This window comes from Aotus nancymaae, unplaced genomic scaffold, assembly GCF_030222135.1.
Source record: "Aotus nancymaae isolate 86718 unplaced genomic scaffold, 86718_ANA_hifiasm-v0.15.2.pri h1tg000012l, whole genome shotgun sequence".
Taxonomy (NCBI): Eukaryota; Metazoa; Chordata; class Mammalia; order Primates; family Aotidae; genus Aotus; species Aotus nancymaae.
Window position 1 is genome coordinate 31,418,818 of NW_026988423.1, and position 25,852 is coordinate 31,444,669.

The 25,852-nt window shown below is 44.5% G+C and overlaps 1 protein-coding gene and 1 pseudogene across 2 annotated transcripts in view; one reads left to right on the top strand and one right to left on the bottom strand.

The window, feature by feature from the left end:
• KIRREL3 (kirre like nephrin family adhesion molecule 3) overlaps nucleotides 1-10,386 on the bottom strand; it is a 565,117-nt gene extending 554,731 nt beyond the window's left edge. For both annotated transcript variants that reach the window (XM_012470132.3, XM_012470130.3), the window contains exons 1-2: nucleotides 10,332-10,386; nucleotides 7,549-7,966 (exon numbers count right to left, since the gene is read on the bottom strand). In XM_012470132.3, coding sequence (XP_012325555.1) covers nucleotides 7,549-7,603 — 55 coding nt within the window. In that variant the 5' untranslated portion in view covers nucleotides 7,604-7,966; nucleotides 10,332-10,386. The remainder of the gene's footprint in view (nucleotides 1-7,548; nucleotides 7,967-10,331) is intronic.
• A 137-nt stretch (nucleotides 10,387-10,523) lies between these two features.
• Nucleotides 10,524-11,228, top strand: LOC105729425 (putative uncharacterized protein KIRREL3-AS3; annotated as a pseudogene).
• Nucleotides 11,229-25,852: the final 14,624 nt, after the last annotated feature.

Sequence of the window (25,852 nt, forward strand, 5' to 3'; positions counted from 1 at the left end):
TCTGTGTGTCTCCATGATCTTTTTTCTTCTCTTCCACATTCTTTAGCTAATGCATCACTCTGGCATATCTGCCTATTATCCTTCTCTGTCTCTTCTCTGGAATGTAGACCAACCATTAAGGTCAGTCCCCCCATACTTACTTTCTTGCTCACTTCACCCACAAGCTCTAAAGATGATAAAGTATATTTCCATTCAATTCCACATTCTTTAGCCCCATGTGAAACACAAGAAAGACCAAGAAGTAAAAATAACATGTTGATCCCTAAATCCATGATACAGAGAGGACCACAGACCCATAGGCTACTAGCAATGTTTCTCAAGTGTTTACTTAATTCTCTCAATCCATCCTCAAAATATGGATAATGGTACCCATGGCCATGCACAAGTTGACCCTTCCCTTCCCAAGCTTCCTCTCCCACTTCCCTAACACAATAGCATTCTAGCCACTTACACTGCCCATGGTTTCTGAACACATCACATTCTGTTCTGCTTTCATGCATTTGCATACACTGTAAGGTATGTAAGAGGCTGGAAATCTCTTTTCATGCTTCATTTAGAGAACTCTTGAGCATCCTATAATGTTAAGCACGATGTCACCTCCTCTGTGCAACCTTTTCTGATGCTTTGCTGATCCACCTGTTCTCAGAACACTCTGACAGCTCTGAGCCCATCATATTGTAACCTTAATCGAAGTGTCTGCTCCCCAACCAGACTAAGAGCTCTGGGGCAGAAATATGGTCTTCATTATCTTTGCATCAAAAGCCCCAGCACAGTGCCTACCCCATAGGAGGCCCACCGTGAGTGCTGGCTGAGTGGCCAAGGGCTGAGCCTCAGTGTCATAAAATGGTATTTGATCACAAAGGAAGGAGCAGTAAATTTCACCCACCGAGACACCATACTACGTGGAGCCCCTGCAGAAAAATGTGGAATAGTCACAGTAATGTTTGTTTGTTATTGCTGCGACTCTTGGCATCAGATTTCAAATTCCAGTTGTCCAGGCATAAGTTAAAAAGAATTTGAACTTGTAACAATCATCCAGTGAATACAGGCCAAGTGAGCAGACCATCTAGATAATTCAGCATGATATGCACACATCCTTTCTGATACTGACATACATAGGCCATCCATTGCAGTTTTAGTTTCAGTTATCAAAAAAAAACAAAAAACAAAAAACAAAAAACAAAAACCAAACAAACAAAAAACCCGGCCTCGGATAAATCTACTTTGCTTTTCCTATGAAGGCAACTGAAGAGTAGGGTGAGAGCATCCCTTCCACTTGAGGAAAGCGGTTGACTTGTAAATTCTGGAGACATCACACTGATTTAACATTAAGTAGCGTGTGTGTGTGTGATTAGTAGGGGGTCAGTAGGGCGTGGAAAGGCTTCCAGATGCCAGGATAAACCTGTCCAGGGGATGCAGGCAGGGGTCTATGTTTGACTGCTCCCTTTGTGGTTATTTCCAAGGAGGAGAAGGATGACTTCCACTTTCCACCCTTCACGCCCCAACAGAACAGCTCTGGACAGAGCAGATTCACCCATACTGGCCACTATTTCTATGGCCTTAACTTGTTACCAAGTATGCCAAGGAATAGCTGACATTTACTTAATGTTCACAGTGGTGTTGACTGTGTACTGACTGAAACATTGTATGCTTACGGAAGACATTTGTTTCCAAGCAGCTTATGCTAAATTGCAGTGATATAAAGGAAACACTTATCCAATATTGACATTTACCAACTTCTAGAAGTGTACAGCCAGAATACTCATTTTTACACTGGGAAAGGAGAAAAAGAATTAAAAAGCATAATGGTCCTAGTTCTTTCAGTGGGTTAGAGGCTACGAGTGAATGAAAGTTAATGTGCAGTGTGGGGGGTGGGGGAGTTCAAGGTGGAGAAGGTCCTCCACCTTCTTGTGACGCTTGGTTCTGTGGCACAGCACGCTTTCTGAGAGGACTGAAGCCCTTCCGTGCTTCATGATAAAGCTTTGGCAGATGGCAGGACATAGCATCCCTTCCCGGCTGTGAGAGATGTGTTCTGATGATCTATAAGGTATCTATATTCTTACTTGACATGCATTTCTAACTGGGTAAATTCTGGCTTTCTCTTGGGAAAAGAAAATGGCATGCAATGATGTACGGAACAGTGCTGTGTCTCAATGCAGTTGATTCTCACATCATTCCTCTAACTGGAAATAAAATCCTGCTCTACTTGGAGTACAGGATGAAGCAATTACAACCTGGGCACAATATACTGGCTGGCTTTGCTGCTGACTCCCTTTTGAATAGCTATGATGAAATATGAAATCCAAGGGAACAGTTAGTCCCCAGAGCAGCAGCTCCCACCAGCCCTGCTCCAAGAATGCTGGGGTGTCCGCTGGCCTTGAGGCAAGACTGGAGCTCCAATCACTGCTGCAAGCACCACCATTAAAGTCAGGATCACTGCGGTGGGGGAGTTCAAGTGTGCATTCCAGTATGCTCATGATCTTACTGACCCTCTCCACTGATGAATATGAGCACTCCTTTTCGCAGGCACAGGACAAGTTCAGTGCCTCTTTGTTTCTTGATGGACCCCAATAAAAAAAAACGCTTGCACTGTTTTTTCACCTAAAGGTCATCTCAGCATCTTACAAGGATAAGGAGTGTAGCTGCAAAATAATGCCTATGCCCTTCTAGCCCCTTTACCCTCCCCCATCTACAGCAAGACCCTAAAACCAGTGCTTTTGGCCCTCCCCCTCACTCCTCCATTATGGGCAATTTTCTTTTCCTTGGCCATGTTTCCAAAACAGTTTATCTTTTTATCTCCTTGGAAGAAAAGTACTCCACAAATCAAAGGTATCATTAGTATTGTTATTATTTTGCTATTGAAATCTCTTCAATTCACTCTGGATTATTCATGTGCTTTTTTGGGTCTGCAATATAATGCTGCCTAAGTCACCCCCACTGGGCTGAACAAAACAGAAAAATTGCATCTTCAGGCCTAATCTCCTGCTCCACCCCATCTCCTGCTGGCCCTGGCTTCCACCAACACAGGCACACATCAGGCAGGGCTGCTCCTTGGTATCATGCCTAGCTTGCCACTGCCTGTTCCAAGCCAAATCCTCCTCTGTACACCCAAGGAGGGGGGCATGATATCTTTTTAGAGCAATGTGAAGGCCTTGACCCCACCCCTTCCAGTACTCCCCTAGGGAGTTTCTTTTCCATCCTCAATAGGTCTGGCTGGCAAGTGAGGACTCCTTACTGGGACACAGACACGCAACCACCCCCATACCCAACAGTCATGTCCCAGTTCCCCCACCCGAATGTTTGTTAAAGAAGTGGTCCCACACCCTTGGCTGCTGGCGCATTGACCTTCCAGGACAAAAGAACTGATTCTTCTTCCTCTAGACAAGACGTCATCCCATCCCACTTGGGGTGCTTTACTTCCCTCATCTTTTGTTTTATGACATTTCTGGGTAAGTGTTTCCAAAGTTGCTGTTTACTCCCTACTTAGTTTCCTGATTCCTTCTCTGCCTCTGCCCCCTGTGATCCCTCCATTCTTTAGGCCACCTCTGATGTATTCAGGCTGTCTTCTGATGCCTCCCCAGCACTGCCCCTCCCAAGGGAACTCCTTGCTAGTTCAAGCCACTTGCAGTGGCTCCTCCCCTTTCATGCTTCTTGTCATCCCCATGGCTCTCTTCACCCTGGCCGGCTCCCTCCACTCACTCTGTTTTATCCTTCTGTCTACTAGACACTCTTCTATTCCCTAGGAGATTCAGATCACCATGACCCTCTGCCCTCTGATAGCTACTGACAGCCCCTTTTGGTGTTTACAGCCAGGCAGGAGAGCCACTGGGCTGCTTATATTCTTCCCAATAGGGAGATGGCGCTTCAAATGTATCCTTAGCCCAGAGATGCCGTTAATTGGTAAATGCAAGTTTTCACTTTACCCCAGTGCAGGACAGTGTGCATGGGAAGCCAGGAGATCTGGGTTCAGCAGAATTAGAACCTTCAGAACTGCAAAATCCCAAGGCAGGACAGGATGCTCTTGGAATGCCAGAGCAAAATGCCAGAGTGGGGGAGAGGACAAGAACAAGTGTCTGTTGTAGAAGGCGCCAAGTTCTTACCACTGCGTCTCCCCTGTCTCAGAAGTGGAGATCGGAGATCCCCCTGGAGGCAGGGAGTCATCAGTCCTCTAGGACCTTATTCCCTCCAAGCTACCTAAGATGTGCATGTGCAGCCTGAATGGGATAGGGCTTGAAAATTAAGGAGGGCACAGAAGGAAATAGTTGTGGGTGAACTGAAACGATAAAGGGAAAAATATATAGCAAGTTCTAAGTTTATGGATGACAAGAGAATTGATTATTTTTCACCCAGGGGCAGAACATGCCTTTTCTCAGCAGGAGGCAAATTGTGCTGTGACATTATCCCTCTCTGAACGATGCATGACCATCCTGACAGCTGAGGGAAGAGGCATCCCCAGCAAGGGACAAACTCACCAGCAGTACACACTGGCAGCTCTCCATCCCCTTGTTGGGAGCCAGGCCCAGGGACGCTGGCAGGAGTGGAATCGGGAGGAATGTTATTTAGCCTTACTACTGCCACCTTAAGAAAGATAAAGAAATACTTAATTTCAATCTACATGAAAAGCCCAAACTTTCAAAGAATAGGGACCTAGAATATTACTGATATTAATTATACATTGATTTCTGCTCTCTCTCTCTCTCTAAAGGGTTATGAAAAAAAGTATAGGTAAATAAATATTTGACAAATTAGGAAGAAAAGGATGGCTGGAGTGGACTTTAAGAGTTTACCTGTGTCTTGAGAGCACTGCTTGGAGCACCTTCTCTGCATGGGGACAAAGATACAGGGCACATGGAGCTTGGGAATCGTGTTCCCAGAAACTCCTAAGAGAGCTACGCAGATTCCTACTGTGAGAGGTGTTGTATAGCAGATGACCATGCCATTGGAGTGCCAGGTAAGGCCCTAAAAAGAACCCTGGACATTTGTTTTCTCTGAGGGAAAGGCCATCCCCTGAGTCTCTTCGCATTTCCTGGAAGAGGCATCCCAGCATGTAGGAGGCAGAGGTCAAGCAGGTGGCTCTGTGAGGGTGCCAGGTGGGGGTGTAACCTCAGACCTCAGTCAGGGGATCACAGTGGAAGCCACTGTGGGCTAGACCTCCCATGACCCGTGAGAAGTGGCTGCGTTCTATCCAATACGTTGATGAATGCATGACACTGGGTAGAAGCGGAGCACAGAACATGAGCTAAGCATATATGTGAAGATGGTCAAATAGAATCCTCTGGGGAATTCCTAATGCTCAGAACAACATCCACATAAACAAATGTCCACAGATCAATGCAAAAGATAACCATATCACATTGCAGTGAAGTCCATAAAACACCTTCCCACTTGATGGTTTGATCTCTTAATTCCTGTAGTCAGACGCTGTCTATTCAAGAAACACACAATGTCCAGGGATGCAGGGTATCTGACCAGCCATGTCCACTTGGGTCTCCTAACCTTTGTTTAGACCTGTTTTCCAGCCTCTGGACCAGGTATGTACCATTTGGTAGGGTGGGTGGTGACGGCCAAGCTCAGAACACTCCAGGAGCACAAGGCGTTAGGAAGTGCATGATGCTATGGTTTCTTCCTAGCGCTCTCAGGATTCAGGGTAGATAAAACAAGAGCATTTAACTTCCATGGGTAAATATTTAAAGAGTGACATGAAGCAGTCAAGAAACAGCTCCAGACCAAGAAAGAAATAAGCACAGCAGAAGATGTACTCTGTAATGATTCAGACAGCCAGGGAAGTACTTAGACACCTAGAGCCTTCTTATGCCAATCTAGGTAAGTATCATGGATCAAGCTTCTAAATGCACAAAACACTGATTAAAACATGCACTGGTCCCATGCAAATGTGAGTTTGTGTGTTTGTTGGGGGTTGGTTGGAAGATTCTCTCCTTCTCTCAGGGATTCTGTATAAAAACTTCCTGAGCGAACTGGTAAGAAGCAAAGAAGAAAGGGAGTGTGTGTGTGTGTGTGTGTGTGTGTGTGCGCGCGCGCGTGTGCTCATAAGCAAGCACACACACATCTAAGAAAGAGGGTAATCTTACAAAATGGTAATATAACTGAACCTGTCTCTATACCAGTGTTCTGAGATAGTTCTTATTCATTCAGCCTGAAAACTCTGGGGAAGGCAATTTATCTTCCTGCTGCTGTAGGGAGCCCTGGTGAGAAGCACACAACCATATGAATACATGAGTTTATATGTGCATGTGTGTGTGTACATACATTATCATTATACACAGACATGAGTATGCACATACAAATATGAAGAAGGGGCCCTTTGCTTTCATCAGGGGGGCCGGAAGCAAAGTTTGAAAGGCACAGATAAGGAGAAAATCTGCAGTGACCACAAGTACCAGTGGAAGAGCAGAAGAAGGAAGCCAGGTTTTTGCTTACATTTGGCTTCTCCCCGACAGGGGAAGAAAAGGAAACATGCTGTTTGCTTGCAAAGCTAGCCACCCATGGCGGTGCTTTGCTTTCTTGAAAACTTTTACCCTTCATTTAATCAACAGATGGATGTGCTCTGTTGTGGATTTTTTCTGAGTCTTGTGCCTCTAAGAGCTGTGTTGGCTGGCACAAATGCAGCCTCAGATGGCAGAGGTGCATTGGCATTCCAAAACAGTGGGAAGGAACCCATGTACTTGCCCCTTCAAACTCAATTCCACAGGTGACTTTGGATGCCTTTGGCTAAATAGGCACTCACAATTCCTCTCCCGAATTCCTCTCTCCTTCTTCCGCCACTACCAGCCCCAGGGCTCCCAGTGGCAGGGAGCCTAGAGGTGGCAAAGTTATTTCTGGAGAGTCCACCCGCTTCTCTGCCCCTGCTAGGCTGCAGAAAGCAAACAGTCAGCACCCGGGGCGAAATTTCATTTTATACCCTGAAATTCAGTGCTGTGTAGGATTCAGAATTCAACCTAATTTGGAGAACTGGATGCCATTCAATGAAACTCTTTACAAGCTTTTCCCAACCACTGCAAATTACCCCCCACAATACATTCTGTAATTGCAACTCCTTTTTCAACTGTGCAAACCACACACATTATTCGCTTTTGAATACACTTGTGCAAGTCAGACCCTATTCAAGCTGAAATATCCACCTAAACCAAGCTCTCCCTCCCTGCCATCTCCTTCCCTGGCCTGGGTCTGAAGGAGAGAAGGTGCCCACAAGTTCAGAGTGGCACAAACACAGAGATACTTCCTAATTAACATACCAGAAGCATAAAGGACTCATTTGCATTGGAGAGTTTGAGCTGGATATTGACAAGTGAGAGGAGAAAGTCATTCCCCTCCCCTCCCATACCCCTTCTTTCCAAAGGAAAATAAACAGTACCATTCTGTTGCATTTGCAAAGGCAAAGAGGCAATGCCAGGGCATCTCAGCCCGACACCGAGAGGCGCATCCATCAGTCCGAGTTCCCGAAGCCTGCCCACATTCCTGCCCACAGCCTCCCTAGCCCTGACAACCCAGCCGACTTTTTTTGCAACTCCAGCAGCGCAGGGGTCCTACCTTGACTGAAAAGGAAGAAGCAGACGAAGAGCAGATCGAGCTGGGAAGGTTTCATTCCTTAGCGCAGCGAAGGAAAGCCGGCGGGGTAACTTGGGTGTGCAGTTAGTTTCTCTTCCTTGGCGGCTCACGGTGCTCAGCCTCCGCGGGTCCTCTCGGGTTCGCGCCTACCATCTGTCCATCCGTGGGTCCCTCCGGGTGGCTTCGCTCTCTTTGTGCCTCTGGGTATCTGCAGCCAGCTGACACAAACTGCCTGTTTTTAGCTGCCTCGGGAAGCCGGGATTGTCAGCAATGTCCCCACTCGGAGCAGATCCATTCTCTGGCTCTTGGCATCCCAGGCACACGGCTTCCTCAGGCGGGCTCCTCCCACAGTGAGCGAGCAAGCTAGTGACGAGTGACAGAAGGACTCCTTTCACTGAAGCTGAGGCGAGGGGAGAGGGAGGGGAGACAGGTCATAATTAAAGAGGAAACACTTGGAAAAAGGAGATCTATGCAAAACGGAAAGTGAGGGGAAAGGCTGTGTTCTTTCTTTTCCCTAAATGGGGAAAAATCCAGCTTTTGTCACCATTATTGACCAAAAGGCATCTTGAGCTTGGAGCGGAGCTGTGACTTTTTGTCCACACGATGTCCTGTTTAACAGTGAAGTTAAGGATGACTATGTGCATGCATGTGCAGGAAAACATGCATGCCTTTCCTTTGCACAGGAACTGGAAACTGGGCTGAAAGGGAACTAGGAAGGGGTGTGTGTGTGTGCATGTTTCCCTAGGAAGGACTTGGCCAATGTGTGCAGCGGGAGGCTTGGAGTTGGAGGAGAGATGCTTTGCATTTTTGAGAGTTTCCTGTGGGTGGGGGTGGGGGGGGTAGGTAATAAAACCTGAACATTTGGGTCTTGGTTTGCTTTGCACTGCTCCTGGAAGACAAAATGCAGGAACTACAGGGAAGGCAAGTAGATTTGTGACACACACCCATTTATTATTATTATCCTGGTTTGTGCATTTCCTAACGAGGACAGGGGAGCAGCCTGTCTTTGCGTTAAGAGCCTCTCCTCTAATGAGCGCTCCATCACTCTGAGCCTGTCTTTTCTCCAAGAGGTGCTGTGAATCCAATTGCGAAGGAGAGGCCAAGGTCATAGGCAACTGCCTCCTAAGGACCTTCAAGTCTTTTACCTGTCATGAAATTCACTCTTCACACTCAAATCAAACTCGATTTCCTCCAGGATATCAACATGAATTTCTCTGGGTCTATTTACTTAATAGACATTTAGGCATGCTTGGTATAAGCAGGCCATGGAGGGAAGAAAAATCATAGGCACAGACCATGCCTTCAGAAGCTTATAATCTGGTGTACAAGCAGAGTATACACACAAGATACAAACTCTAAGGACAAAACATAGCAACACAGAAAAATATTCAGCGTTATGCAGTGTGAGAAGGGTAGGTAGCGAGAGAGGAGAGGAAATGAAAGACGCTCCCCCTACACGTGCCATTCAGCATTCAATTTTAAAATCAGTCATTACTGTCTTCAGCCCCTGGACCTTGGGGAGGTCTTTTGGGAAACTGTTAGCCTTTCCTCCTTCAGTAGCACACCTTTTGAGGACTTTGCTGACTACAAGACACATTCCAATTCCAAGTCTCCATGTGGATGTTAACTTTAAAAAATTATCCCTTGGTATTTGTGAACAAGAAAGAAAGAAGCAGGGGCATAGAGAAGTGTGCTGGTAGGAGCTGACACCTGGTAGTTGACATCAAAGATCTACAAATGAGTAGGTGTCTGCTTTGTTGACTTTTCTATTCTTCACTTAATAGTTTATTTAACTGCGTCCCTTAGAGGCTGTTAAACATATCAAAGGGAAATTTGTAAGCAAGCTTTGGGGGGAGAAAAAGAAATGCTGAGCTACAGAAAGTAAGAAGAGGTAAAAGAGGCAACCCATTAGCTAAATTAACAAACAAGGTACCAAAGCAGTGTCAGCTCAGCCTGAGTCCATTAGCCCGGTGTAACAGATCATGCAACAAACGGAGGAGGCAAATCAGAAACACACACAGGAGATGAAGAATCATTTTAAATAATGTATGTCAAACAACACATTAAGACTGAAAATAGCGCTTGGTATAGCGCTGTCACCTTTGCAGTAGCTTTCCATTAAGCCTATGGGGTTGTTGGGGAGAAATTTCAGGTGTCTGCGTGTCATTATGGCAGTGAATAAGATAAAGATTAGCATGCAGATTCTTTATCAAATGTAGCAACATTTGATGTTTTAACTAAAGATTTATCCTTTAAGCTGTTGTTTAATTTTGAGTGCTAATTCCTTATGGCCCAGGGCCCAGATTTGCTTAATTCAGCCCCCAAGGGAACTATTACAAAACCAGGGTCACAAGGCTAGTGAAGTGTGCAATACACAATCATCAGGTACACGTACAGGCGTGTGCACTCCACACTCGCACTCACTCTTCCAAAGAAGAGGGGGGCCTGGGAGATCCAGGTTGGAAGGATCTTGTTTCGCTCTCCCATTGGTTCCCTAAACTGGCCTCATGGCCCCCTTACTGGCTCCAGGCACCCCCCGCACCCCCACCACCCAGCCAGCTGGACCTGTTCCCCTCTCTACTCCCCTCCACTCCCTCCCTGCAACCTCCGGTCTCCGGCAGAAAAAAAAAAAAAAAAAAAAAGCTTGGATTAAGTGATGAGCTGCCTGCCTCTAAAAGGACCAGGAGGCATCTCAAGCCTGAGTGCCGGAAAACCCACGGCAATCTTCGGCAGCCACCACGTGGGGCAGAGAACGCGAGCAGTACCTGCAGGACCCACAGCCGGTCGGGCTCTGGCGCCAGCCCCGACGGCGGCCCCGCCATCTCCGCCTGGCCGCCCGCGGCCTCACCTCCTCCGGGGGCTCGGTTAGCCTCCTGGCGCTGCGAGGCGGCCTGCGCGCGGTTCGCTCCCGAGGAGGGAGGAGGAGGGAGGCGGCGAGGAGCCGACGGCTCCACCTGATGGAGAAGCGCGGAGAGTCCCTAGACCTCGGAGTGCGAGGCAAGGGGGGCGAAGAGGGAGGCCGCCGCCCCTGCTGGAAGCCTTCGCGTCTGGGGTCGGCGCGCGGGGCACGGCTCTCTGGGGACAGTCGGTGGAGGCAGCAGCCCTATAGAGACAGGCGAAAGCCAAGCAACTTGGAAAACAGCCCGAATTCTAGTTTTCTGCACATCCAGTCTCCAGGTCTCTCGCTCTCACCGTGCAAGCCGGTGGGATGCCAGCAGGTGGCATCCTCTCCAGCGTTTCTTCACCAGGCGTGGAGCCCGGAGGCCGAATCCATCAGTCCCCAGCCCCTCTCCAAGCCTCCAATGCCAAGTGCTGTGTCCTGTGAGCCCCCGGCCCCTTTCCCCACCTCCACCGGGCAGGCGAGCAGGAGCTGGGTGGCCCAGACCTGCGCCGAGGCAGGAGCCTGCAGAGGATGCCTGCCAGCCCCAGGTTCTGGGGCTGGCTGGCCAAAAAGTGACGGGAGAGCAAGGTTCTCCGCAACAGCTTCCAAGCCCTGCTCTCCTAGCAAGCTGTCCCCAGGGTTTTCTGAGATCTGGGACAAAGAGAGTGAAGTGCAAGGTTCTGGGTCCCGGTGCAGCAGTGAGGGGTATGGCTGTTCAGTGCTCTGAGCAGGCTGGGTTCAAGCACTAAGCAGACCTCAGCTCACCGCCACTTTCTCCTGACCTTCCCCGTGGCTGTCAGCCCAATGTCTGTAACATGTATCATTCCCTGAGTTTGTGCAAAGGCCTGTTTTGGATACTTAAAGACATGTGGAATAACTATGAGAATTCCTGTTCTTGGAAAGTTTGTCCTCTAGTTGGCAAGAGGAATATACAGGTGTGTATATGGGAAAAAAATCATAAAACATTTCATTGGCATTTAAATCAGAGAAATTGCCCTGGAGGGCATCTGTCTGGGCCTTTCCTTTCCATTAGAGATGTATCCTTCTAGGTTAGCTTGTTTGGGGCTCTGCAGGAAAGCTGCAAGTTCAGGCGACAGTCTAGGGCCCCCACTTTGGCCCAGTGTCCCCACTGTCCTGACCTTCTCCATCTCCCCCACTGCCCATGCTGGCCAGACTCCCAGTCACAGCTATTCTGTGTTCATGAGACATCATTATCACTAAGGAGAGAGAGCAGCACTTTTAAGAGATGGGCAGTCATCATGTACAGAGAATTTCCTGTTTAATGCCTCTTCACAGTATTTGTTGCAGAGATACATTAGAAACCACATTCCTTTTTGTTTTTCATACCCTGCCAGTACTGGTTAAACCTCTTTTGTCCAGGGATTTAACACATTTTGAACAGCCTCCTACTGGGAGTTCAGGGTAACCTGACTCTCCAGTCATAGGTAAGTTAATAAGGACTCCAAGCTACGTACACTTTCAGAGACCAAATGGTCTTCACAGGTCCTCGCTGGGTGGCAGCCTTTATGACCTGGGCAGTCACAGTCTTCTAGCCTATTTCTTTTTCATTCATCTGAACCAGATTTCTTGCTTACTTCCGTATAGGTGGATTACAAGACCTTAACCCCTGTTCCCTGCAGTTGGTCTTTCCATTGTAGAGGGAAAGGGCTCAGAGAACCAGATATTCAGCCTTTAGAAGAATCTCCCAGCTTAGAGAACCAGATATTCAGCCTTTAGAAGAATCTCCCAAAGGGCAGGTGTCTGTCCCCCTGATTCATTGAGGATCAGTCCTCGTGGAGGGAGTCTGGTGAGCCTTTTGATGTGGCGCTGGCCTGGCCGCTGCTAACCATTGTATCCCCTTATTGAACCTGGGCACACCTTTCTTCATCTATTAAATGACTGGTGTGAGCCAGTGGATCTCCAGAAAACCTCAGAATCCCCAAATCCCATTGTCTTGTGTTCCAGAGGCCACACCTTTCATCATGGAGACATTTGGAAGTGCTCTTTAATGCCATCAGTGTTAGGACAGATTATATCAAGTGGTGGGTCACCATCCCCAAGAAAATAAGAGAGCAAGCAACAACCCTGAGATCCGTGTGAGCCTCTCTGCTGTCATTGGTTCTGATTTTTCCTCACACTGCTTCGTGTTCATTCTGCTCAGTCTGAGTGCCCTCAGTCTTTCCCCAACTTACTGAACTCATGTCTTTCCCTTGTCTCCTTGTTTTCCCCAGGACCATGCCCCACATCCAGACTTGGTTCTGGGCTCCAGGACAGACTTCCTTCAACATACATTCTACAACCATGTTGGATGCAAAATGCAAACATTTTTAAAAAGTGAGGGAATGATGATGCCAGAATGGATAACTGGAAAAGACTTCCTTTAAAGGGAATGAGGACAAAGATGCCTTGTACTTCTTCTGTGTTAATGCGAATCACACTTTACTGTAAAATGTGTCTAATCATGTAGTTTTTCTGATACCTTGGCAGCCCCGTGAAGGTAGTAGGCACAGTGCCTCTCTCGTTCACAGCCGTGTCCACAGCTCTTACCCAGGTCGGCAGTCGGTTCTCACTACATACTGTTGAATGAGTGGTAAAGTTTTACCTAATGCCCCACATCCTATTTCCTGTTTTCTGAATCCAATTGAACTTATTCTTCCCTCTGTTATTAAACCATTGTCAAACATCTGGCATGTGCCTGCCACTGCTCTGGCTGTATTTTATGAGGATGGGTAATGAATTGAGCCTATATATAGTTTGCAAAATGTGGAACACACTTTAAGAAGCATGGCACTAAAGAAATGAAAGATATTTTTATCTCTTTAGCATCATTCTGCACAAGGATACGATTCTCTAGCAGCACTGTTGAAGAACAATAGACCTGTTTAGCCTTGACACAGTCGTGCATGCAGGGCACTGGGTATTCAATTCACATGGGAGCTGCATTATCTATCTCAGCAAAGACCTGGAGAGTGTGTAATTTACAGGGAAGAAAAGATATAAGAAATATTATGAAAGGAGATGGCAGTGCTCTATGCCTTGCGTCATTGCTGGCTGGGTGCATAGGCCAGGACCTTCCACCAAGCTCTGTGGATGGCACCAAAGGTAAGCTTCAGCTTCCCTCTTCAGGGTTTGGAACAGTTCTTGTGTCATTTTGGAATATGCCATGTGCTCTTTTTGTGTATATGAAAAGGCTAGTTATGTGGAAATTATTGAAAGACAAAGTGAAATTCCAGTTACATGACTCATTTGTGATATTCAAAGTCTTAGAAATTATACTGCATTTATTCTTTTTCTCCATTCTTCTTTTTCATGCCCCTCCCTGAGCCATCCCCCACACCCCCCACCTATGTTATAAACTAGTCAACTTTTATAGCAGTCAAGGGAGTGGAAGGTCTCACTCAAAGTTCCGTTAGGCTTTCTTCTTAGATGACAAACTTTACTTTTCTTCTTGTTTATTACATACAGTATTCCTTTTTCCTTCCCATCTTTATATAATGCAATTACATATATTAGCATATTAGATATAAGTTATATATATAACAAAGTTACATAAGTTCATGTATATATGAAACTTTGGGTACACACCCAAAAATCTTTTCTATTACCATGCTAGCCATGTGCCTCTTACCCAAATATTCCAAATTACTCAGCCTAGACCAGATTTTCATAATCTCTATCTGAATTTAGAGTATGTTCAACTCACTGCCTAGTCTACAGACTAACAAAGGCCCTCTCCGCTGCCTAACCTACTGTTCTACCATGTACATGCATTCCAAATGCAGTTCTGTCATATCATCCCTTGCTTAAAAATGTAGATAGTTTCTGTCCTAATCTGCTCATACTGCCATAACAAAATATTATAGGCTGATGGCTTAAAGAACAGAAATTCATTTTCTCACAGTTCTGGAGGCTGGGAGTCTATATCAGGATGCCAGCGTGGCTAAGTTCTAGTGAGGGCTCTCTCCCTGGCTTGCGGATGGCTGCCTTCCCTCTGTGTCCTCACATGGCCTGGCAAGTGTGAGACGTCTCTCTGTCCTCGCCTCCTGAGGACACCAATCCTACTGGATTAGGACCCCACCATTATGACCACATTTAACCTTAATCACCTCCTAAAAGCCCTAGCTCCAAATACAGTCACATTGGAGGTTAGAGCTTTAACTTATGACTTTTAGGGGGATATAACTCATTTCATAGTAGTCACCAAGATAGAGCATAAACTTGTTATCATGATATAGAGGGAGTGTCAAAGCAGCATAGCTTTCCTTTCTCATTGCCAGTTCCCTCCTTCACAGCCTGAGCCTTAGTCTTGCCAAATTCCTCTTTATTGATTAGAGATGGCAGACACTGTTACTTTTTCATACCTAATGCTTGTTTCCTCATCCTAGTGTATCTTTCTCCCTTAATGCATCTTTTTGTCTAATAAATTCGTACTCATTGCTCAAGAATCAGCTGGAAAGTCATCCATGAGAAGTTTGCTTCAATTCTTCCTCCTCTCAGTCAAAAATGAATAGCTTATTCATCTAGGTTTCCACAGTATTCTTATAAACTCTTAATATATAACTGTCAGTATTCTATTTATTTACATGTTTACCTTCCAAACTAGATATGAGATTTTCAAGGCCAAGGATCATTTTTTGAAATTTAGTTTTGCTTATTTCAGACTGTATATGGCCTAATGCCTGGCATATAGTAATTGCTTGCTAATGGTGTTTAAATAAAGTAAAATTCAGCAAAAACTCCTGGTGTTCTTCTTGTGACCATCCAATCCCAAGTTGGAACTTTTCTTTCTTCATCATCTGATGCCTTTAGATCCAGCTAGATCTAGGAAATCTCATATCCATCTTCCGGATATGCAGCTGAAGGGCTGGAGAGAAGGATTTCTGACTATACATTTGGAACCCGACCCATGTTCAGGCAAATATGGGTAGTGGTGCCATCAATCTGTATAAATCACAAGAGCCTAACACTGGCTCTTATGTTAAAAAATGACAACAAACAAATGAGAAACCTGACTTATTCATATTTCTTAACCGCATAATCCCAAATCAGCTGAGAAGCTATCACACTCTATAACAATTATGCAGACATAGGTTCAAAGTAAATGAGGGAAGCCAACATTAATTTTTTCCACACTCAGTCCAATTTGAATTGAGTTGATGGTTCAGTGTTTTTCTGAGGTCTCTGTCTCTTCTTTGTCTTTTTCAGCTGCTGTCTGCCTGAGATTGGGAGCAGGCAGAGGCAGAGATTCCTCCTTCATCTTGTTTTGTTGTGCTTGCTCTTACTGGCACAACAAAATTGTTTTCTTTTTTTTTTTTGATCATATAAAAATAGAGGATGTAGCATAATACAGTCGTTCCCAACAAGGAGTGCCTGGGCCAGCAGCATCACATCCCCTGAGAATTGCACACTTTTAGGCACCACCCTGGGACCTCTTGAATCAAAACCTCTGAGGTGGGGCCCGGATACCTGTTTTCTAACAAAACTTCTAGATAATTCTGATGCATAGTACATTTAAGAATAGAACCACCATGGGCCATGAATCGACCCCAACAATAACCAAGGTATGGCCAATAATGTTCCATCTATTTCCCTGCTTCCTTCTATCTCACTGGATTATTCTGAAGCAAATTCAGAATACTTTCATCCGTAAGTATTTCCACATGCAATAAGAGCTTTAATATGGATGGAAATAATACTTTATCATACACATTTGTTAGATATCTGATTTATTCTTAGACATTCATCCTTAGAATACTCAACAGCTTTAATATGGTAGTTTTGGGTCAAAAAAGACAGTTTGACTGGATAATAGTGAAAAAGAATCTCTCTTTTGGAGGATTAAGAGTTTGCTATTTTAAAAAGAATGAGTTTGATCATTATTAAAAGATGAATCTGACAGTCTTAAGTCTGTTCAGGTAGCTATAATGGAATATTATGAGCTGGGTGGCTTAAAAAACAGAAATTTATTTCTTAGTGTGCTGGAGGCTGGAAGTCCAAGATCAAAGTGCCTGCAGATCCAGTGTCCAGGGAGGGTTTCCTGGTTTGCAAATGACCATCTCTATCCTCACGTTGCAGAGAGCAGAAAGAGGAAGCTTTCCTGTCTGTTCTCATAAGGGCACTAATCCTATTTGTAAGACTCTACCTTCATGACCTCTTTACCTCCCAAAGACTCCACTTCCAGATACCATCCCACTGGGGTTTAGGCTTTCAACACATACAATTTGGGGGAAAACAAACATCCAGTCCATAACATGGGAAAGAAAAATGAATCCACAAGAAGCAAGTCCCCATTGAGACCCTGGCAAAATAATACATGTCTTCACCTGGAACGAGACAACTCCTTATCATTTATAAAAGTATTGCACTGTCTCCTATGCATAGAGTATGTGATCTGATTGTTTCCCCAGAAATGTAATAGATTCAGAATCTATCTATACTCTTCTGCCTGATCTTCCTTCTGATCCATTTGCATTTGTATAAAAATTGGCTAGAGTTAAAATGCAACCTATGTCCTTGACCTAATCTTACCTGAAGAATCCAGGGGTAAACCTATGACCCTTTTCTCATAAGCTGAGTGTGCAGAGATTACAAGGTAACCAGTTAGGCTCATCACAGGCCTATGTCATTCCCTGGTCTGCTCACGTCCTATTATACTCCACAAGTACTTACTATACTCTGAGAAACTAAAGAGAATATTTGCTCTCTTCTTTAGATGTCTGTGGCAAAAACTGACACTTGCACAGAGCATGATTTGATAGCAATATCTGCAAAGTGTCAGAAATGGGAGGGGATCGATACAGTTAATTTACTTGGAATAATTCATGGCCTAACTGGAGTTTTCAGTGAGGGCAGACAAATTCCACACTAAACTAACTCACCCACCTGGATGGGGAGGACAGTGAATCCATCTTTTGAATGAGATGTAAAACTGAGTTTCTCGCTTTCATTAATGACCCCCTTGGTCCTTCCTTTCTTGAGAAGAGGTGTTCATTCAGTCAGCCATGTTTCAAAATGGAGGATGGATGCTACTGACTGACAGCTTCCTTGCTTTCCCCCGATGATTGCTATTGCAATCTGCCCTGATATTTGGGTATGTTGCTTGCTCAGAGGCTGTCAGTTTGGAGCTACATTCCACCTCAAGAAGAAAGACAAGTGTAGAATGTTTTTCTGTGCTGGAGAGTGATGGTGATTTTTCTTTCCTTTTAAGGCTAAACCAACAGAAAGCCCGTTTTTCATAGGATGGGAAGTTAGAAATAAGGAAGAAATGGATATGACAACAAGGGATTCCCCTTGCTGGATGGTTTAGTGAGGTCACTGAGTCCCTTTGTGATAAATATTCCAGAGGCATCTGGGTGAAATTGCTCCACTGTGATTGCTCAACTTCCCATCTCATTGATCTGGCCAGTGTGTAAGATGATTTGAACTAGAGTTTTTCATGTGGTAGCAATAATAACCCATGAGTTGTGAGTTTTTGAGAGAGAATCCATAGGAGTGTTTCTCCCTCATTAAGATACAATCATCTCTGGTAAATGCCTGGTCCAGGCACTGTGTTGACCTGGGGCAGGCAGAGGATAGGAACTTGAGATCCCAGTCAAGGCAGCTAAGGAGCTTGGGGAGTAGGCAGGTAATTATAAGGCACTTTCAAATAATTATGCTATTACTTCCTAATTAAGAACTGCCACTTTCCACTTTAACTACCTGAAATTCAGAGATCACCTAGCAATGGACCCTCTACTGAGCTTTGGCCTGCTCCCCGAGGAAGAGGAAAAAGGCACACAGTCAGAAAATACAGGGCTCTTGAGGGAGCCAGAAAAGTCCCCAGAGAGTAACCTGAAATGGTCAGAAGGTGAATCTCCCTTCTCTTCATCAGTCAAACGTTTTACCTCTCTGTACCTCATTTGAATTTGAATTATCTACAGAATGAGGGAAAGAATGCTTCTCTCCCTGGCTCGCTTGTCAGTAGGCTGGTAAACAAATCAAAATATAAATCTCCGTGAACATGTTTTATCATCTGTTAAAATAGGGGAATTGATCAACAAACATTTGTTGAATTCTTACTTTCTCAAGGCACTGTGGAGCATATGGAAGGTTTAAGATGTATAGTCCTTTGACCTCAAGTACCTTCCAACCCAGTTGAAGACAAAACACAGAGGCATTGATTGTTGGATTCAGCCAGCCATTTATTGATTCATTCAAATGTTCATGCTACAAATATCTATCGAGCACCCACTTTGTGTAAGGCACTTTATATAGGCACTTGCAACTCAGAGATGAAAAAGATATACATTCTGTCCTGAAAGGATCTGTTATGGTCCGGTGAGATAGAAAGCACAATAGTATAAGCTTTTCAGGGAAACTAAAAGTGATCCAGCGACACAGATATTCTGAAAAGGAAGCATTTTCTGTGTTTGGACAGAAGAATTTTACCAAGGGCCTCAGAGCAGCAGGAACAGGATTTAAATCTGACATTACTCCCAGTTAAATTAGAGACCCTGATACCCACTGCCCCTGGTTCTCCATTTCATGTTCCACCTTCCAGAACAGAAGTACTAAAACCCCGTGGGAGAAGCATCATTGTGGCAATAGAGGAGAAGATTAATTCCTAATTTTGATTTCCTTTGAACCATTTTTACTTGACTGAGTCAAACTTGCTATGGAAGATGATTCATTACTATCTATTTTAAATCATGATCAGGAAGCATAATGACACCCCAAAATGACAGAGGATGTGTTTCCAATGGAGAAATCTTAATTTTTAAAACTTTCTTTTTGAATAATTTGGTTCTTTCTTTTAGAACATAAGGGAAAGAAAATACTTAAAAAATAGTTTAAAAATTCACTACTGGTGATGGGATTCATATATTACTTATGTAAGCAAAAACTAAAAAAGGCAATCTCATTTTTTTAAAAAAATCAACTATTACAAAAGCATACTGAGTAAAATGTGAACACCTTCTTTCACTCACCCTCATTCCAAATCCACGCCCAGGGGTAACCACTACCAGCAGTTCGGTGTGGACATTCCTAGTCTTTTGTTATGTATTTAGATTCATATATAAGAAGGAGTTTCTATATGCATATGCATAAATAGGATCACACATAGTATGTATTATTCTGTAATTACATCCTCTTCAAATTTAGCATATCTTGCAGGTTTTTCTAATGATAGTCTGCTTAAATGTGCCTGAAGGAAACAGAAATTGAAGTCTTCATTTCCTTTTGTACTCTGCTTTCCGAAGGTAGACTTGCTTCTTTCATCCATCCACCTCTGATCCAGCCTCCCAATAAAGCAGTAATTGCTGTTCAGGTCATGGAAAGGGGGCAGAAGGGAAAAGGTGAGGGTGCAGAAAATAATATGAGCCACAGTGAACCTCCAGCCTCACCCAAATAAAGGGAATGCAAACAAAACAAACATTAATTCTTGAAACTTTTAGGTAAACAATGATTAGTTGGCCTCAGATAGTAAAGCAATTCTGACCTCAAACTAATCATGATCAAGCTCACATTTGTTGGTCATTGTCTATGTGAGAAAATGTGTGAGTGCTTTAATGGTATGCTGTCCATTACTGTCCCTTGACTAACCAAAGAATGGAAGAAAGGGAGGAAGGAGGGGAGGAAGGAGGGAGGGATGGAATGGGGAGGCAGGAGGGAGGGATGGAGGAAGGAAAGAGGAAGGAAAGAAGGAAGGAAGAGGAAGGAAGGAAGTAGGAAAGAAGGAAGGAAGAAGGGAAGGAAGGAAGAGAGGAAGGAAAGGGAATAAGGAAGGAAGGAGTTTTAAGGTGCTCTTCTTATGAAGAGGTTGTAGGTTCCAGGTGCACATAAACAAGGCAGAAAACAGTTTATTCTGTATTTATGGTATGATCATCTGATGTATATTAGGTAACCACTCCATACTCGAATTATTCCACTCTGGAGTGAGATGGTCTTTGAGGAAGCGTACTTTATTTGGTTTCAGACCCAGTGAATCAGATACCTTGCCATCCACTGTGTCCTTATCTACTATTTACCTTCCCATCTTCCAAAACATAAGTGATAAAATTATACAGGAGAACTGTCATTTCTGAATCGGAGAAGATTCTCAAATGTACAAGATGTTTTGATGCAGTTGTAGGAACAATAAAGTCTTTGATGACGATTCACTCAGTCCTGGGAAAACACAAGAAAATCACTACTCAGGGCTTCTCTGGAGACCATCATAGGGAGTGTGCTTATGGAGCCACTCATCACGTGGAAGAGTTTAACGCAGGTCTGGAGCAAAAGCCTTGGTGGCCATGTCAGTCTGATTCTTAGAGTAAAATAAGGCATGCTCAGATGAGATTCCAAATAACATTTCATAAGGTGACTCTTCATAGATATGTGGGCAGGGTTAGAGTGGGTGTCGAGGCACTCAGGGACAAGGAACAATCATAAGCCCTGAAGTAGTGAGGGAGGAATGAGTGTTATTGGAGCCTGTTGAGACTGTGGCCACTGGGGAAGGGCACCTGCCAGGAGCTACAGTCCTAGAGGGACAGGATGCAGCCAATGCCAGAACCCCACACTGAAGCAGGAAGGGAGCAGCCGGAGAAATACTCCTGCGTCTCCCTCCTCCTGCATTCCCATCTCGTTTGGTGACTGATGGCTGAGCCCAACTGGAAATCAGACAGAAAAGGAATCTGGAGTGAATTCCACAGGATCAGCACCTCAGGACACAGAGCAAAGTGGAGAAGATCAGATAATAAATTTTGGCATTGGTAGTGCTTGTGCGATGGTGGGGTGGATACAGAGAATAACCATCATTTCAGCTTAATAGAGATTCAGACTAGAGATGAAAACAGATCAGGAAAGGAGACCCTGGCAGAACTTCATTAGGCTCAGAATTAAAACAAAAGAGTAAAGAAAGTGTTGTCCATGTTGCCTTCGTGTCCTTAGGGCTTAAAGGATGGAGAGTAAAGTACCAGTCACTGAACTTGCAGAGTCCTGATATTTTGGGTGTTGACACCATCATAGACTCCATGGACTGGGAGAGAATTCCGGAGTTCATCCTGCTGCCTCTAGGAGGGCACTGATAGACTATTCCCGGGAGACGGGAGGTCTCAGTCTTTTTATTCACACCATTTTATGAGCTGTGAGTTTTGATTCATTATTCACCATGCAAGCAAATTGAAAAAAAATCATTTAAATTATAAATACTTGGACATTTACCGTGGGACACAAAATTTTAGACTTTGTCCTGGATATAAGCAAGATATGCTCCTTGCTTTTCTGAAGTTTATATTCTGCTGAATGAGGTAGATATGTGTAAAGCAAATTATAATTTAAACTGAGATGTGATTAGTGTTCTAATGCAGATAAATACAGTGTATTATGGGAGAATAAAAAAATGGGAAGTTACTCTTGACTGTAATATTAAGGAAATTAGAGTGATATTTTAGTTGGGTCTTAAAGAAGTGGGGGCAAAGAGGTGGGCAAAAAGGTGGAGAGGCACAGTGCATGTGTGGGAGGATGGGGATGGCCCTGCAATGGCTGGGGTACAGAGGGAGTGACTGTGGGTGAGATATAGACTGGAAAAGTCTACTGGGGTTGAACCATAAGATACTGAATATCAACACTAAGGTATTTGGGACTGAAATTGCAGTTTCCTATTCAATACTCATTCCCTTCTTCATTCTTACTAACAGAACACCATCCCTGTTTTTTCAGTGGCCTCATGTTCATTTAAAATGATGAACTTCCCCAGCTACCCTTGCAGGTAGATACAGGAGCATGATGTGACCTAATTCTTACCTACAACCTGTATGCAGGCGTCTACTAGATATGGTTTCTGGGAAAGCTGTAGTATGACTGATATAAAGGGACTCAACTAGCCCATGCCTTTTGTTCTTTGTTCCTCTTTCCATCTTCCTATCCAGAATGCAAATCCAAGGCCTAGAGGTAGAGCAGACATCCTGTGACCTTGAAATAAAGGTTAGTGATTGGGAGGGCAGGAAAGGAATGAGAAAAAACCTAATTCCTGATGATGTACTGTAACGGCAGTATCCATCCCAAAAGCCCTACCCTCAGACTTCTTAGGTGAGAAAAGTAAGGCCCAATTTTTCCAGCCTCTGTAGTCATATTTCTTCTGCTACATGAAGCTGCATATACGAGTTCAGTGCTTGAGTGCTTGAGTTTATGCTATAGGATAAGGGAACCACTGAAGCCTGAGAAGTAACAGTGTAGACCTGGTGTCCCGGGCTTCACCTGTAGTTCAGCTCTATCCCTAGACGTAATAAGTAAAGACCTGGTGTTAGGTGGTTTGGTTGCTTTGAGTTCACCTCCGTCCTAGGATAGCTAGGTAACTCAAGGTGATTCACTTAGCTTTTCTGGGAACTGCATCCTTATTTAGGATCATCTAGCTCCATGGTTTCCTGACTGGGGCAACATAGGAAGATGGTAGGTGGAAATTTGGAGGCTGCCTGCGGAGGTGAGAGCTCAGAGCAGGAAAGGCAGTGATGTGGTTATTATGCTTGGATAGGCAGAAGGTGGTGGGATCTCGAATCAGGGGTGTAGAAATGCAGCAAAAGGAGTTAGTTGTGAAGTCACTGGGTCTCCCAGATTGACTGGGTGGGGGCTGTGCTGTATAGAGAAGTAGTAGCTGACTGACCCAAAAAGTGAATAACATACAAAGAATATAAAAAGACTGAGTATTCTTCAGTATTACAAAGGTTTTGAATAGATTTTTGGAGATGTAGAATTTGTAAGTGGCTTTATTTAACACTCTTAGGAAGCCATAGGCATAGAAGCCAATGACAATAAAAATAACTTGAATTCATGTTAACACTTTCCCCTCAAGAACTCCAAGCATGTTTGTATAGTTGCTGCAAGTTTATCATTGCAATGCCCTTGCACAGTGAAGAAGGGAGGCATGTGTCATCTCTTCCCATTAGCCTGACGGAGAAACTGCCATCTGAAGGGGCAGGGATCTGCTCAAAGTGTGAAGGTGAGCCGGGGGCAGAGCTGGCACTAGGAATTAAGCCAGCCTCACCCCTGACCTGGTGCTCCTCGAGGCCTGTGAGACATGAGAAAACCTAGGATTTGGGAGCTCCCTCCCACAACACATTCATAGTTCCAGAGTGCATGCTCTAACAAATGATCTGTTTACCTTTTTTTATGTCACTTGACATGTTATGTTTCTCTCTGGAGTAAGGTCTGGAGGCACTGGGGAAGGAATGTCTTACTCAAAGCATCAAAGTTTAGATGGAAAAAAACAGCAAAGTTGCCCAGCCTCAGTTTCCCACACTGATGAGGTGTTGCAAGGCCACTGTGATCCCTGACGGTGTTTTTTTCCTTAGCTTGCTTTTTCAGTTTGCTTACCTGCCAACTTTGCCTGTTCTGAGACTTCAGGTCTCTATTCCTGTTTTTCTTTTTTTTTTTTGTAACCTACATTTCAATTCAGTCCAATCTCGGACACAATTCCTTTCCCAGATCTCTTCTATAAACAATGGTGCATAACTGGTATATTTTGATCCCAAAATGGCATCCGAAAGCATTCTGCAATGCCGCCAAGCCAGCACTTTCGGAAGCATCTGACGATATTAATTTCAGTCTATTTCCTGAGGTTTGCAGGAAACTAAAATGAAGAAAGCACTGTGGCAAAAAATTAAAGCTTCATGGAAAAAAAAAAAAAGGAAGATTGACAGGAAACAAGGCTTCAATAGGACAGCTTGCGCTGAGTAGTGCTGTCCTCCTTTCTGCATATCAACATATGCGTAGGGAAAAATAGCTCTCTCCTACTTGGAGCACTGAGATTGGGCAGGGGCCTTGCCTACACGCTGTAGGTAACAACTGGGGTAAGTATACACAAGACACTGAACCTCGGGTCCTTTAGACGGGCTTGAAAATTATCCCTGGTGGCCAGACTTTTTCAGAACAACAAAGTTACTTTCAATTTTTGTCTAATTTTTAAAAATCTAAGAATTCAATCCGATCCGTTTTTTTGTTTATTTTTTGTTTTTTTTTTGTAAAATCCATGATTTTATGCTACTTGATTTCTCCACATTCCCTGTTTTTTATACATTTGAATCTGGTATTTCAAATTCAGGCCTTTGGGAAAGACATTCCTTCTAAATCTTCCATGTGCAATGATAACTCAAAGCAAATTCTACCCCCAAACACACTGTCTTTCAGAATATCTTTCTTTGTCTGGTTTTCTCTTATTCTGATGATCCGTGTCCCCGGTTTTCTTGGCGGTTTCCTGCACAGCGGGAGCCTTCCCTTGCTGGACTCCTTCGAGGGTCTCTTCCTGTTTCTCACCAGTAGGTGGACACAGTCCTGCTCAGCACTGCAAGGTTTCTAGCATTTTGACTGATAGGCTCTGCAGTCTTAGGAAGCTCCAGGAAGAATGAACAAGTGAGTCATCGGTCGGTTACCCCAAAGAGTACGAAGATGGAAGGTGGGGAGGGACAAGTGCTGTATCTTCCAAAGAAAAAATACTTCAGTGCTTACCTCCACTGTGACGTGCATTTTTGAAAGGAGAGCCTATTCCCTCCTGTCTTCCGCAGCTGTCTTTGCTTGTTGGCGACGACACGTGCAAGAAGGAGATGGCAAAACCTGGAGGCAAATTTGCAGGTCCGCAAATCTGTGGCTATGACGGGACACCTGGGATTTTAGGGAAAGACTAAGGAATCATTGTGGACCATGCAAGGGGCATTGGACCCTACAAGGCTGGAGCTTCTGAGGGGCCGCACTGTCGAGCAGGCGAATTCGTAAAGCTATGTAGTCAGGGAATCTGGGAAAGGAGGAATGCGGAAGGTGCCCAGGCTGGGACGAAGTGAGACACAACACGGCCTTGAGCTCTTCTCTGCCCAAGTGTTTTACAGCCTGAGACTTTCCCTTCTTCCTTTCCTTTTCAAATCTGTAAGTGCAAGACATGCCCCAGTGCAGCCACGGATAGTGTTAATCTTGTTATGATTTGTTGTTATTGAGATGAGGTGAGAGATGAGGTGGTGAGAAAACAGTTCTACCTCACTCCTTGCTGTAAGTTTTAATAGAGACAGGGATTTAAATTCAGCACACACTCATGCCTGCAGTGGTCTTTTTTTTTTTTTTTTTTTTTTTTTAATTTTATTCTTTTTGAGAAGGAGTTTCTCTCTTTGCCCAAGCTGGAGTGCAGTGGTGCAGTCTTGGCTTACTGCAACCTCTGCCTCCTGGGTTCAAGAGATTCTCCTGCCTCAGCCTCCCAAGTAGTTGGGATTACAGGTACCTGCCACCACACCTGGCTAATTTTTGTATTTTTAGTAGAGATAAGGTTTTACCATGCTGGCCAGACTGGTCTTGAACTCCTGACCTCAAGTGATCTACCCGCCTTCACTGTCCAAACTGCTGGGATTACAGATGTGAGCCACAGCACCTGTCCACAGTGGCCCTTTTAAGGACACAATTGTTATCTCT